We start from the raw sequence: 14,576 nt of genomic DNA on the forward strand, positions 1-14,576 counted from the left end.
GAAATCATTCACTGTTACCAATTTTTTGTGACCCCCATGTTCAATTATGTGAACCACAACTGGGGTCTCGATTTAGAAAAACTAGACTCTGTAACATACCTACAGCCATTCTTGAAGCCATGAATTCTCTGTGGTAGAGTTAACTCTCTCTCTCTGAGTGTGTGTGTGTGTGTGTCTGCTGGCATAAGGTATATATCCACAGTCTATGAACAGCATGTTCCTTGCTTGTCCCAGGGTACCCACAGGATACCCACATACTTCTATGGGGACTAAATACCCCTCACCATACATTCTATGAATGAATTGATTCTGTTCCTTCTTTCATTGAAAAATCTTATGGACACCATTTTTACAGAACTTGGTGTGCTATCTAAATCTCTAAAAGATGCTACTAGCACAAGTACTGGAATAAGAAGACATGTATCAGGTGTTCCATCTTTGTGAGTCTAATGAGTGAGTGTGGCCTAACCATGAGGAAGGGTCTAGGGTCATTGCCCTGGCCATACACAGCCAGCTGGGCCATGTTGTCCTTGGACAGAAGAGCTCAGCATCATTTTTTTTTTAATTTTTTTTTTACAGGCTGAGTGTTTCTCAAGCTCTGGAAAGCCAGATCACCTCTGTAGAGGAAGAGGGCATTGAAGCCATCAACCTACTATTTTGGCATTTTGCATGTGGACTCATTAAGCAAATATCAGGATGGCTATTGGAAGACTTAAAGTGACATTTGTAATCAGATTTTGTCCACTGTATAATGGAGGCTATTTTCTGTGATTCCTCTGTGAGATCTACCCAAAGAGAATTAGCTTCCAACTCTGAGTTTACTAAGAGTCTCACCCTTATCACTTCTTTGCAGACTTCTTTTTCATTTTTATTTATTTAAAAGTTATACCTTGGTTAATGTAGCACCGTGTCTCAGGCCTGCTCCTTTGCAGGAAGTAGAAAACCAGACATTCCGCTCAAAGTCTTGCTTGCCTGGAGGATTTCTCTTTATCTCTTTGTCTTAGGTCGCTGTGGATAGACTGGCTGGTGATGACACAGTCACGGTTCTACCATAGTGAGCTAGCTGTTGGAAACTCTTTCTGAAACTTTACTGTTTGAGAGAAAGGAGCTCATCAGGGTGAGATGTCACTTGTGAGTACAGCTCAGACGCATCTTCATGACCTGTGTGGACCTCTTCTTTGGTACACATGCTAAAAATGGAATGATGATATGAATATCAGACTTTGCACTTTATAGCATCATACCCATGATTCTACACCCACTGGGTTGTCTATGGCCAGAGATGAGTTTCTGTTGACATAATGCTGAAGTGGACAGTTTTACTCTAAAATCCTAGGAGTCTGAGCATCATTGCTAGACCAGAGTTTGCCAGAAAGTCCTTTATAGTATCTCTGGATGCCCCAGTCTCTTTTGATTTCACTGCCTTCGCCAGGTCATCTGCACCAAGAGTCAGGACCTGCCATAGCCTGAACCTTGGTGAGACAGTTTATGTTCTTGTCTTTCCTTGGAAACGTAATCTACCTGATCTGAAACTCTTCTTCCATTTCCTCTAAACTTAATATTTTATTAACATCAGATCCCTTCTGGGGGATCTGATTCCTATGGTACTTCCAGCTGCAATGATTTCCAGCTAGGAAATAATGGCACACCAAGTTAGTGAACATCACAGAGGGATGCTAGAGCTTAAGAGAAACTGTGGTCTTCCTTTGAGGGACACAGACATCTTGAGGTGGGCTGAGTTCATAAAGGAGACTGGAAGAATAAACACCTGACACCTCTCTTTTTTTCTGTATGGAAATGTTGGGTCTCAGGGGGAAACACAACACCGAGCAACATTTCAGGATTCATATCCATATATTTATGAATATATATTATCACATGTATAATATATTATATATAACATTAATATGTATAATATATTAATATGAATATATATAGAGAGAGAAAGAGAAAGAAAGAGAGAGAGATGGTAGGGGAGCAAAGAAAGAGTTGAGAGTCATTTTGGAGCTATTTATCACGTGCTTGTAGCGTTAACTATAAATCCTCTGCACTATGAATTCCAACAAAAGGGGGATTCTTTTATTTATATTTACAATTTCACTTAGCACAGTTTCTGTTTCTGCTATGAAATAGATCCTATACTGAATGAATCGTTAAGTAGTCTGACCCCAATAACTCCTGTGTGATTTTGAGTAACTTGCTTCTATTATCAGATGCTCATTTTCTGCATCTCCTAAATGAAAATACTGTGATGGGTCCTGTTTTACTCTTAAGGACATTGTAATGACAGAGGGGAGATGCAGAAGGTAGCAGCAGATCTACTTTATAAGTTGTGAAGCAGTGTGTGTACGTAAGATAATGTTGCTTTTCATCCTCCCTCCTGGAGTCTGTAACTCTCTGGCTCATATTAACTTATGAGCTCAGACTGCTACCAGAGTTCGAGTTGGGAGGGCCCGAGTCTGGTCTTTGGCAGTCCTAACAAGCTGACTTGGTCACCTGTCTTCATGAGGCTAATTAAACATACAAGTAATACTGACATGCAGAGAAAGGAGATGTAGTCAATATGGCCATATTAGGAAGAAGAACAAATAAAGAAGTCCAACGACTCCCTGTGGTTTAGGTTTGAGTAGAAGACAAGCAGTATGGACCACTGAGCGATTCTGGTGAAGATATGGTCCCTACTCCATCAATCCATTGTTGTCTTGGCCCTAGCCTCTCCATGGTGGTCTGAGAAGTTTTCCAAACCAAGCAAAACCTTCCTATAGGAAACAGGTTCCTTTGTCTATGGGTGTGAGGGCATGGTGCTTTCCTTACCCCCTCCTCCCAGCATGAAACTCTCGGGAAAATTCCAGTTTCATAGAGATAATTGTGATAGCATGAAGATCAGAAGAAAGGGGACAAATGTCTTTCCTAAGACTATTTTTGCCCCAGCTAAGACAGTTGCAAGATCCCAGACTTCCCACAGTGGGTTTTTCTTTCTCCCTAATCAGTCTCCTGATGGAATGTCACTTTGTCCAAAGCCATGCTTCTTAAATGTTTTCTCTTTTTTTCCCACACACCTCTGCACCCACACTTTTATTCAAAGTTCTCTGTTAATAGGTTTACATTTTCTTCCTTGTTTTCTTCAGTAAGCTTGGAGAGTAGGCCCTGAATATGTTCAAGGACCATATGTAATAAATCCTTTGTCTCTGAAACTCTTAGGTAGTTTTAGGTTTTCTTCCTTGTCATGACATTCCTTCTTTCTGCATTTTATGTGATGTAATGGAGCTCTTTTGTGGCACAGTTATGGGTTCATAAATAGCATCTTATGCAGTCCTGTGACAATGGAAGTTATATATATTCATGCTACAGGTAAGGGATCTGACACTTAGAGATGAGAACCCTTTCCTAATGGTAAGACAGCTAAGACTCAAGTGCAGGTCCCTTAAAATCAAGGCCTGCACCCTTTTATCAGAAAATGCATTCTCTTGCAATGTTTGCCTCCCCACCCCCCACTTTTTAAATGTTTTTGAAACAGGATCTCACTATGTCGTTCTGGCTTTCCTGAAACTCTTTATATAGACAAGGCTGGCCTACTCTCACAGAGATCTTCCTTCCTCTGCCTCCTGAATGCTGGTATTAAAGGCCTGTACAATGGTTCCTAGCTCAAACTGCTTTTCTTAAACCAGCCTCTGTTTAAAGTTAAAGTCTTTCAACCCCATTTTATTGTAACTACTTATGTTATATTAATTCTCATTCATGGACGCATTTTGTTTTACCTTTATTTATATGGCTTTCATTTCTTGCCATCTAGACCCTTTTGCTACCAACGTATTTTTTCTGTAGGCTGCCACTTTCTCTTTTGACTTTCCACTAGGACTCCCTCTGCAACTATTTTGCAGCATGGGAATAGAGAATTTAACCTTTCCCTCAAATGGTTGTTTGTCTTTGTTTTTTCCCCATAAAGTGTGGATCCAATAAGCTATAAAAACATGCTTGTGAATCCTGGCTCACTTTGCCTCTCACAGTGCACAGTGAGGTTGACTGTGTGCTGTTTGGAACCATAAAACAAACAACAAGGCTTTCTCTTGTGGGTTAGTCGCCCTTTCCTTCATGCAAACAAATCTCCTGCTGCATGATCGCTCCTAGCTGGTGATAGGATCTTTCAAGTCCTCATAGATCTATCATTCCTTTTTGGTATTTTTTTTTCTCACCTCTTCACTGCCAACCATGGCTCTACTGTTTTCTTTTCAACACATTAAAATATGTTATGAGCACAAAGATATCTAGAATAGCTTAAAAACATAAAAAAGCCAACCCTTTTCTTGAAAATAACTCCTACAGTGTTTTCTCCCAAAGAGCACTGTGATGAGAATTTTGCATTTATTTTTTCCAAATATATTTGTTCTTAGACTATTACGGACTTTACAGAAAGGTGTCCACTAGCCACACAGTTTTGTTATTTTTATTCTGATGTTGTGTGTTAGACATGCTTATATGTGAAGAAGCATGAATATTCCGAGCGTTCTATGGAGGGGCAAGTCATTTATGTGATCAATATTCTCCTGGAGGGCAGCCACTACCTCTTGTCCTTTGCTCATCTCTCTCTTCCTTCTCTCTTGGTCTTCTCCTTTCTCCCCTTTTATCTTCAACCTTATGTCTTTCTCCTCCTCCTGCTTCTCTTCTTCTCCTTGTCTTCCCTTCCTTTTCACTTTCCTTTTCACTTGGGTTCTTCCTCCCTCTTTATGCTTCTCTTTCCTCTCCTTGGCCTTCGCTGCCTCTTCTCCCTTTTCAACTTCCTTTGTATTACTGAAGCTTTCCCCTAGGAAACCACCTGATATCTGTACCTTATACTATTAGAACGTCTTTCTCCTGCTCTTGTTTCCTTTTCTTCAGCTTATGTCCAGTTCCCTATTTGTCTCTCATCTGCATTCGTAACTTCAGGGAGTGATATTCTTCCTATCCCCATTCTGATTACTCTACATTTTGTCTGATTCATTTGCATTAATTAGTTAAACAGAGGCATAAGCAGAAGGGTCAATGACATGAGGAGAACACAGGGCCCCCAAGTAATTAAGCAGGCCTCATGCTCATAGGGGATCACAGAGATTGAAGCTACCATCACATGGCCTACATGGGTCTGCACTAGCTCCTCTGAATAGATGTTACATTCCTGTAGCTTGGCATTTCTGGGGGACTCCTAACAACGGGATTGGGTGTGTCTCTGTGTCTTTTGCCTGCTCTTGGGTCTCTTTTTCTCCTATTGGGTTGTATTGTCTAATCCTTTTTCTTAAATTTTATTTTATTTTATTAATTACACTTTATTCACTTTGTATTCCCCCATAAGCCTCTCCCTCCTCCCCTCCTGGTCCCACCCTTCCTCCCCCTTCTTCATGCATTCCCCTCCCCAAGTCCACTGATAGGAATGATCCTCCTCTCCTTCCTTCTGATCTTAGTCTATCAGATCACATCCGGAGTGGCTGCATTGTCATCTTCTGTGGCCTGGTAAGGCTGCTCCCCCCTCAGGGGGAGGTGATCAAAGAGCAGGCCAATCAGATTATGTCAGAGGCAGTCCCTCTTCCCATTACTATGGAACCTACTTGGACACTAAACTGCCATGGGCTACATCTGTACAGGGAATCTAGGTTATCTCCATGCCTGGTACTTGGTTGGAGTATGAGTCTCTGGGAAGACGACTCTGTTCAAATTTTCTGGTTCTGTTGCTCTCCTTGTGGGGTTCCTGTCCTCTCTAGATCTTACTATTTCCCACTTCTTATATAAGATTCCATGCACTCTGCCCAACAGTTGGCCATAAGTCTCAGTATCTGCTTTGATATTCTGCAGGGCAGAGCCTTTCAGAGGCCCTCTGTGGCAGGTTTCTAGGTTGTTTCCTGTTTTCTTCTTCTGATGTCCATCCTCTTTGCCTTTTGGGATGGGGATTGAGCATTTTAGTCAGGGTCCTCTCTCTTGATTAGTTTCTTTAGATGTACAGATTTTAGTAGGTTTATCCTATATTATATGTCTATATGAGTGGGTATATACTGTGTGTGTCTTTCTGCTTCTGAGACAGCTCACTCAGGATGATCCTTTCCAGTTCCCACCATTTACCTGCGAATTTCATGATTTCCTTATTTTTCATTGCAGAGTAATACTCCATTGTGTAGATGTTTCACAATTTCTGCATCCATTCTTCAGTTGAGGGGCACTTGAGCTGTTTCCAGCTTCTGGCTAATACAAATAAGGCTGCTACAAACATGGTTGAGCAAATGTCCTCTTTTGAATATATGCCTAAGAGTGGTATGGCTGGATCTTGAGGAAGCACTATTCCTAGTTGTCTGAGAAAGCGCCAGATTGCTTTCCAGAGTGGTTGTACAAGTTTACATTCCCACCAGCAGTGGAGAAGGGTTCCCCTTTCTCCACAACCTCTCCAGCATGTGTTGTCACTTGAGTTTTTGATCTTGGCCATTCTGATGGGTATAAGGTGAAATCTCAGGGTCGTTTTGATTTGCATTTCCCTAATGGCTAATGAGGTTGAACATTTCTTTAAGTGTTTCTCTGCCATTCGATATTCCTCTACAGAGAGTTCTCTGTTTAGCTCTGTTCCCCATTTTTTAATTGGATTACTTGGTTTGCTGCTTTTCAGCTTCTTTAGTTTTTTATATATACTGGATATTAGCCCTTTGTCAGATAAAGGGTTGGTGAAGATTCTTTCCCAATCTGTAGGCAGTCATTTTGTTATGATAACAGTGTCTTTTGCTTTACAGAAGCTTTTTAGTTTCATGAGGTCCCATTTATTGATTGTTGCTCTTAGAGCCTGTGCTGTTGGTGTTCTGTTCAGGAAGTTGTCTCCTGTACCAATGAGTTCTAGGGTTTTCCCCACTTTTTCTTCTAACCAATTTAATGTGTCTGGTTTTATGTTGAAGGGCCTTTGCCTTGCCTTATATTATTTTGTCATGCTTGGTTGTTGTCTCTTGAAGGCCTGCTTATTTATGAAGGGAAAGGGAGGGGGAATGGATTTGGGGGACAGGGGAGCTAGGGGGTGGATGTGAGGAGTAGAGAAAGAGGATGTATTGTATTGTATGACCGAATAATCTATTTTCAATTAAAAAAATAAAAGATTTTGGGGAAAAGAAGAGTCTTGATGAAGCCCATAGGGTCACTCTGGTCAGTGACCCTTTCCCCCAGTGGACACAGTTGTAGATCTTGGGCTCAGTCCTTTTTTTTTTTTTTAAACTAGGCCTGAATTTTATCATGGTTGAAGATTGAAATATCATCATTAAAGTAAAATCAAACAAGGAACCAAGCAAGCAAGAGCAACAAGTTAGCAACTGCAACATTAAGCAAAAGTTTAAAAAGGATTAAGAGAGGAAAATCTACTAGTGGACTTAGCTTATTCAGTGTTCTCTGCTGAGTGATTCTTTCCAGGTGAATTATGAAAGAACTGCAATTGCTTGCCTCCTTGGCGACTTTGGTTTGTTCCAAAGCTATTAAAAATGTATAGCTCCCAACTTTCTCCACAGTATAATTTGAGACCTAAGCACACAGCTCTCAAAGGAGGCATAATAAACAAAGCCAGTGTGGTCTGTGCTTGGAGGTAAGAGAATCATGCCTCATATAGCAATGTAATTTCTTCTGTAGAATCAAAGGTGTCTTTATAGACATCTTGCATGTGGGCTTTCAAGGCTGTTTCACAGCTGTTTCCCGAAATCATCACAAGTAAAGCATGAACATGTGAAGAGTTAAGTAAGCCAAGTGGGGAACAGTTGTTACAGTTCACATCTTTCTCGTTAAGTGTCACTGGGCAATGTGTTTCCCTACACCTGGGTCATTCTCTCTGTGGCTCTTTTCCTAGGCACCTTTGTTTTACCTTCAGCAGTCATTGCTTCCTGACTCAAGGCATCTTTCACCAAAGATCATTGTTACGCATTGTGTCATGCACTTAAGACGCAGGTGTAAAATAAAAGGACCTAGACTAGAGAGAAGATGGCATTCTCTTTGTGTAGATGACACAGGGTTTTTAAAGTAAAGGAGATTAGAGGCTTATTCCATTGTTCCTCCCAGTGTTCAGAAGAGATTTGGGGATGAGGAAATTCAGGAAGAATTCTCAATATGAATTGCCTTCAGGGATCACCACAAAAGAGACCCCACCACATTAGCTAGCACTTACTGACCACTGTTAACAGAGGAGCCCACTTACTTTGTTTTTACCACTGGGTAAATTTACTAACTTTTTAAATTTCTTCTGCTCTACAGTAATGATCATAGGTTTTCTTACTTCAAAATTATTTGAGGTTCATTAGATATCTAAAGTGCTTAAAATAGGGACCAGGACCTATTCAAGACTTTGTGCTCACAACTCCACACTAACAACAGTGAGGATGAAAATGGTGGCTATGAATGGCCTTCTCCTTGTAGGGCAGTAGTTCTCATCCTGTGGGTCACAACCCCCTTGGGGGAGGTATCAAATGACCCCTTCACAAGGGTCACTTAAGACCATTGGAAAACAGATATTTCCTTTACAACTCAGCACTAGCAAAATCACAGTTATGAAGTAGCAACAAAATAATTTTATGGTATGTGTGGGGTCACCACAGCATGAGGAGCTGTATTAAAGAGTTGTAACATTGGCAAGGTTGAGAACCCCTGCTGCAGAGCAACTGAAGACTTTATTTGCTCTGGATGACTTTTGACTATGTGTTTAAACAAAAACCATTCCCCCAAAGACTCAGATTTCCACCATGTAGACCATCAAAAGGCGTATTCTAAGACCTATATCGAGTTATGAAAGGAGGGTGCCATGGTGTCTTGAGCAATGAAGCAGCCTTGGGGTGAATGTCAACATTCTCAGACAGTCACTCTGAAAAAAGCCCGTCTCTGTTGCGTATATATTGCATGGCTTAAAAAACTGTACAATCTGTACAATTTGTACTTGTTTCTCCCGTGTAGATATGCCTCTCGAAGATACTTTACTTTTCCATAACATTCTGCATTGTATTTGAGAAATTGCAGTTGCTCATCAGGTACTGTGACTGGACTCGTGGATAGAAGTGGGGAGAAGAATTAGGAAATGAGGCGCAAACTGCTCTCCCACTTACAGTCAAGTTTGTATCGTCCTGTCTTTTTCTGCAGCTTCTATGAAGTGCTTCAGTAGGCATTTATCACTGGGGTCTTTAAAAAGTTGTCAGTTTTACGGACCTCAAAATTTTCATGAAGAGTCTGCCGCAGGATTTTCCGTTTTTATTGTTATCTTCAAATGAGTGTTACTGCAAAGGCAAGCCCGTGCCCATCACACATCATACAATTTCTGAGGCAAACAGAGATCTAGAGCATCCCGAACACTACCCAGAACACGGTAAATTGTTGAGGAACGAATGGATCATTGCACGTTCACTCCAGCCCACGGCAGAAGACACTGGCAGAACAATTCGCTAATGGTCACATGGTGACCTGGGAAGTACGATGACTGTTTCTTGATGTCCCTGTGCTTTAATTAGTGATGTCATGTTTAGATTGTACTGTGAGAGTGACTCTCAATTTAGTCCTTGAGTGACTTTAAAAGGTGCGACTATATCAAATTCCTAGGTTAATATCTGTTACCTCATAGGAAGGCAGTTGTAAAAACATGTTCATACAAGTCAAAAGATTGATTTACAAGGCAGCTAATTTAAAATGTCTGTAAGTGGCTTGTTCAAGGTGTGTCAGGTGATCCATTTCCTCTGCCCCTGCCGTAAGCTTTCTCCCCCTCTGTATGCATACACTACCAACGACTTTTAGTTGGAACAATGTGTCTCCCCTGGGACAGAACCCATCCCTTCTCTGGGTTTCTTGAATGGTCAAGCAATATCTGTTATAACGTTTGAGTCTTTTTTTTTTTTCTGTTGTTTTTACAGGACGGAAAAACAGAGTCGAGTTCATGCACCTGTTTGAAGGGGCCCAAACTCTCAGAAATAGGCACAATTGCCTGGATGATCACACTCTGTGACGCCCTCCACAATTTCATCGACGGCTTGGCCATCGGGGCATCCTGTACTCTGTCTCTTCTTCAGGGACTCAGTACTTCCATAGCGATCCTGTGTGAGGAGTTTCCTCATGAGTTAGGTGAGAGCCTGTGGTCACAGGGCAAAGAGGTGACCGAATCCTAGACTAGGGAAACCCCTGCTCATCTACTGCGAGGCATGACCTGTTGTTAGAAGTTGTTGTTGCTGTAACTCTCCTTCCCGAACAAAGGGAAACGCAGCTCATTCGCTGTTTCCGTCTCGTAGGGGACTTTGTGATCTTGCTCAATGCGGGCATGAGCACTCGACAAGCCTTGCTGTTCAACTTCCTTTCCGCGTGTTCCTGCTACGTTGGGCTAGCTTTCGGCATTTTGGTGGGCAACAATTTTGCTCCAAATATCATATTTGCACTCGCTGGAGGCATGTTCCTCTACATTTCTCTGGCAGACATGGTAAGATTGCAAGTATTTTATCTTGTGTTAATTTGACTTTTACAAAAGAGCGTCTGGGTTATGAGTTGAAGGACAGCCTTTGGCTTCCTAACATCTTCAAGGTCCTGACCGGCAATTCACACTTTGTGAGTAGCTTGGGCCAGCAGTAGCTTGGAATGACTGACTTTGTTTTTTTGGTGTCTGATCTTATGGACAGTGATGAAATAAAACTCTTTTGAATAGAGTGGGGCTGTTTCTCAAGGCATCCTCTTACTGTGTGATGAATCAAACGTGGCTTCTGTTATAGTAGGTTCTTGTAGGCCTGACTTCTCTCTTGATAAGGATGTTACATTTGGAAGAATAAATAACTTCATTTTTTATTCAAAGTGGTTCAGGGTGAACTCTTTTGAAGTTAAGCTAAAACTATTATACTAAATTAACTAAAAATTAAAAATTGACAATATTTATTTGGGTCAGTGTGTATTTATACATCTGCAGGGGTATGCCTGTGAGTGTGTATGTGTGTATGTGTAGAAAAAGGGCCTGTGTGTTTTCAAGCACATCATGGCCAGTTTCCTAGAAAATGATGTGTTAAGAATATGAAAATCAAAGAGTATTTGGTTTGTATCTTGAAGTTAATGTACGACATATAATAAGCTAACATCTCTCCTCCGTATTACAAGCTCCAAATTCTGAGTGTCTGGTTCAGTTCACTGTTCAGTGTAGACCCTTGGAAAAAGCAAGGATTTGGCTCCTAGAAGTTATGCTTAATGTTTTCTCTTCAGAATAACGCTGTACACTGTCTTCTCTGCAGACAGTGGAAGAAAGGAGTAGCTACTTCTTCCCATGACGTAAAAAAGAGTCTTCTAAAGTTGGTCTCCTCACCGGAGCCACACAAGCGATCTTGTCTATGACACACTAGCTTCCTCACTTTAGAGCCGCACCCGTCTTACCCCAGTAAGACCTTCACACGAGTCCTCTGGCTTCATGGCTACATGCAGGGTACCACCACATACGTAACAGGTCCTACCAAAATGTGTCTCTAAAACGTGATGTGCATGCCCCCTGAGTAGCCTTCACAGCGGACGCCATTGCTGAGGAACAGCACATTTCTTTCCGCGTTTGCCAAAGCACCTAGGATTTTATTCGTTTTTCACTATAATGAAAGTATTATAAAAATACACCATTTATTAAAAACCTAGTCGTCTCGTGAGGCTGGAGCAAGCACACAGAACAAACTGGAGAAATAAAGAAGTGACTAAAGTTCAAGGGCATCATCAGCTAAGCATCGAGTTGTAGGCCAGCCTGGGCTAAACGAGGAACAGCGAAATAAAACACGCCATACAGGCGACGGAGTGTTTACAAGTAATTTAAAAGTACTATGAAATAAGAGCAAGTGTGGTATTTATAAAGGGGGATTGGAGGAGGGACTAAAGGAAGCACCCAGGAATGTGCGCCTGAGGGTGAAACCTGAAGGGTTGAAGCCTTTAAAATGTGCGGTGTAGACAGTGGCATGCGGGAAGAGAGTCAAAGGGAGACCGAATCAAGCCAGATACTTCTCATCTGGCTGTGTGGCTCACGTGACCATTTCAGTTTTTTAACTCTGAATGCCCCCAAAGTACTAGAATTTCCTCATAACCAGACCTGAACCAAAGCACTGATACGACCGAAATGAACGTGCATTTCCTCTGTTTCACCACAAGATGGCGACAGCTATTTAATAATGTGTCTTCTAGTTCCCAGAGATGAACGACATGCTGAGAGAAAAAGTAACTGGAAGGAAAACGGACTTCACCTTCTTCATGATCCAGAACGCAGGCATGCTGACTGGATTCACGGCCATCCTGCTCATCACGCTGTATGCAGGAGATATTGAATTGCAGTAGCAGGAAGTGGAACATGATGTTAATGAAGGAAGGCATTAATAAACAACAATGCAAAAACATCTCCAAAGGGATTTTTTAAAAAAGTGTATCCTATTTAGTTGAAAGAAAAGTATATTTTTTAACTAGAGGCTAAGGAATCTAATGACTAGTTTCGGATATGTAAAATAGGTAAACTTTGTTCTTTAAAAATGTCTTTGATAGGTTTTCGGTTTCAGTCTGAAGTGACTGGTGTATGAGGCCTTTGGTATGTATATATATGGTTGTTAGTGTTTATGCATATTAGAAAATTCTCATGAAGCAAAACACAGGCGTTCCCCAGCAGACATACAGACCCAGAGAAAAACACCAGGCTTTAGAACTTGGTTGGGTAAAAATAATTCAAGTGCTTTCAGAGTGGTTTTCTTTCAATTAATGTGTTCTACTGCTCTTAAAGGCAGGTGCGTCAAATGTGGGGGAAAATCCAAACAGTTCCAGTGCATATACGAACGATTATTCCAAGGCCTTAATGAACCCCAGGAAGAGAGATTGCTCACTCTGCTTGTTCAGTTTTATATCTCAATTAGCGACTTGTGGGATTGCTTTGAAAGCTATTCCAAAGTAACCCAAATTAGGAAAGCATGAAAAGCTTGCTAGCCCTGTGAAGCCTGGGCTTGGGTTTGTCCTTGAATGTAAACTTGATCAGACTCCATAAAAGGCCAGAGGTGCTTTGCATTGGCTTGTGTTGTGGCTCTAGCCCTCGGAAATGGTGGAGGAGTATGCAAGACTGGTCAGAACTCAGTCTCACCACGCTCTGGGATTGCTTTGAGGTGGTGAAGAATACATTGGGTGGGAGAAAGAAATTGAATGTAATTTTGAACAATTTACTTTTTAAGGATGAGCATAATTATTTAGCAGGGAAATTTTCAATAAATGCAAAATAACAGCTGGGCTGTGCCGTGTCAGAGACTGACAACTATGGAAACGTGCTCATTAGGGGTGATTGACAATCAGTCGGAAACATTTTCTTTTATGTTCAGCATGTTTTTCTTTTTTTTCCTCCCATATGGTATACTTTTGGAAAAACCCAGCATACTGTGGTTGTTTTTCTACCTTTTGTAAAAGATAGAGCTTATTGAGTTTTTGAGCAGGTAGTAGACAATTAGTCTGATTTGAACATCCCAATCTCAATTTACACTCCCAAGTAGCTTAAAAAAAGATGACTTGCCAGTGATGAAAATTATTAACAGAAACCCACAGTTATCTCAGGAATTATATTTTCCTACAAGCCAAAAAATGTTCATACAATAACAATGCATATTTATCAGACTTTAACATACGTTTATGTATATTTCACTCTATGACTGACAATTGAAAAATATTATTTGACCAAATAGTAAACAGTTTTGAAGCCATGTACTGTGTCTGTTAATTTTCTTTTAATATGTCCCTATTTTGAGTGACTATCATGTACCTCGTGTTATGGGGGAGAGAGACAAATGGGGAATTGACATATTGTTTATTTCAAAAATATCTAGCAATAAATCCTAGAAAGATTATTTTTCATTTCAATAAACGTAATCTATATATTATTTCATCTTTTTGTACTTGTTCTTAATAATCCTTGCTCTTTAAAAGTCTAGGTGGTATGTATTTTTAAAGACATCATTTATGGAACGATATTTTAAAAAAGATAGTTTAGTGTTCTTCATTGTAATGGAATTCCTGCTCGGATGGAAGGATGGAAAGGCTTCCTGGGACTCAGGAGCCCAGGAACCACACAGCTCGGAGAGGAAGCCTCCTCAGCAGAGGCATTGCAGCCCTGAGCGAGGCGATTCCAGGCTGAGCTGGAGTGATAAAGTGTAACAGCTTCATCACTCCTCTTCTTCAGTATGGCAGCTCCAGAGGAGGGTATCCTCAGTTGAGCTGAGTTGCTTAGGAACCGCATCCCTGCTCCATTTCTTTGCTGCTTTGCTACTTGGGTTCTTATGACAGAGCCACACCAGGCAGCAAATCTCACTAAAGACATATGTTGGGAGGGACGAATCCAGGGTGGCTGCTTCTGCTCCGGGAGAAGACAGCTGAAACTAAACAGTAGGCAGGGCTTATATAGGGTTTCTTAGGGGACAACTTTCCAGGGCAGAGATTTCCAGGTGAGGATTGGTGGGATTACAAGTCCTGGGCTTGAGGAGCTCGGGGATTGGTGGGTTTTCCTGTCAGAGATGGATGGATGGAGTTTTCTTGTAGGGCAAGCTCTGGGCAATCTCCTGCCTCTGGGCAGTGTGTGTGTGTGTGTGTGTGGGGGGGGC

At 41.3% G+C, this 14,576-nt stretch overlaps 1 protein-coding gene across 1 annotated transcript in view; it reads left to right on the forward strand.

The window, feature by feature from the left end:
- Positions 1 to 13,864, forward strand: part of Slc39a8 (solute carrier family 39 member 8) — a 66,306-nt gene extending 52,442 nt beyond the window's left edge. The window contains exons 6-8 of the mRNA XM_055628305.1: positions 9,870 to 10,077; positions 10,242 to 10,426; positions 12,142 to 13,864. Coding sequence (XP_055484280.1) covers positions 9,870 to 10,077; positions 10,242 to 10,426; positions 12,142 to 12,291 — 543 coding nt within the window. The 3' untranslated portion in view covers positions 12,292 to 13,864. The remainder of the gene's footprint in view (positions 1 to 9,869; positions 10,078 to 10,241; positions 10,427 to 12,141) is intronic.
- Positions 13,865 to 14,576: the final 712 nt, after the last annotated feature.

This window comes from Psammomys obesus, unplaced genomic scaffold (genome assembly GCF_907164565.1).
Source record: "Psammomys obesus unplaced genomic scaffold, mPsaObe1.curated_primary_1811, whole genome shotgun sequence".
NCBI classification, from domain to species: domain Eukaryota; kingdom Metazoa; phylum Chordata; class Mammalia; order Rodentia; family Muridae; genus Psammomys; species Psammomys obesus.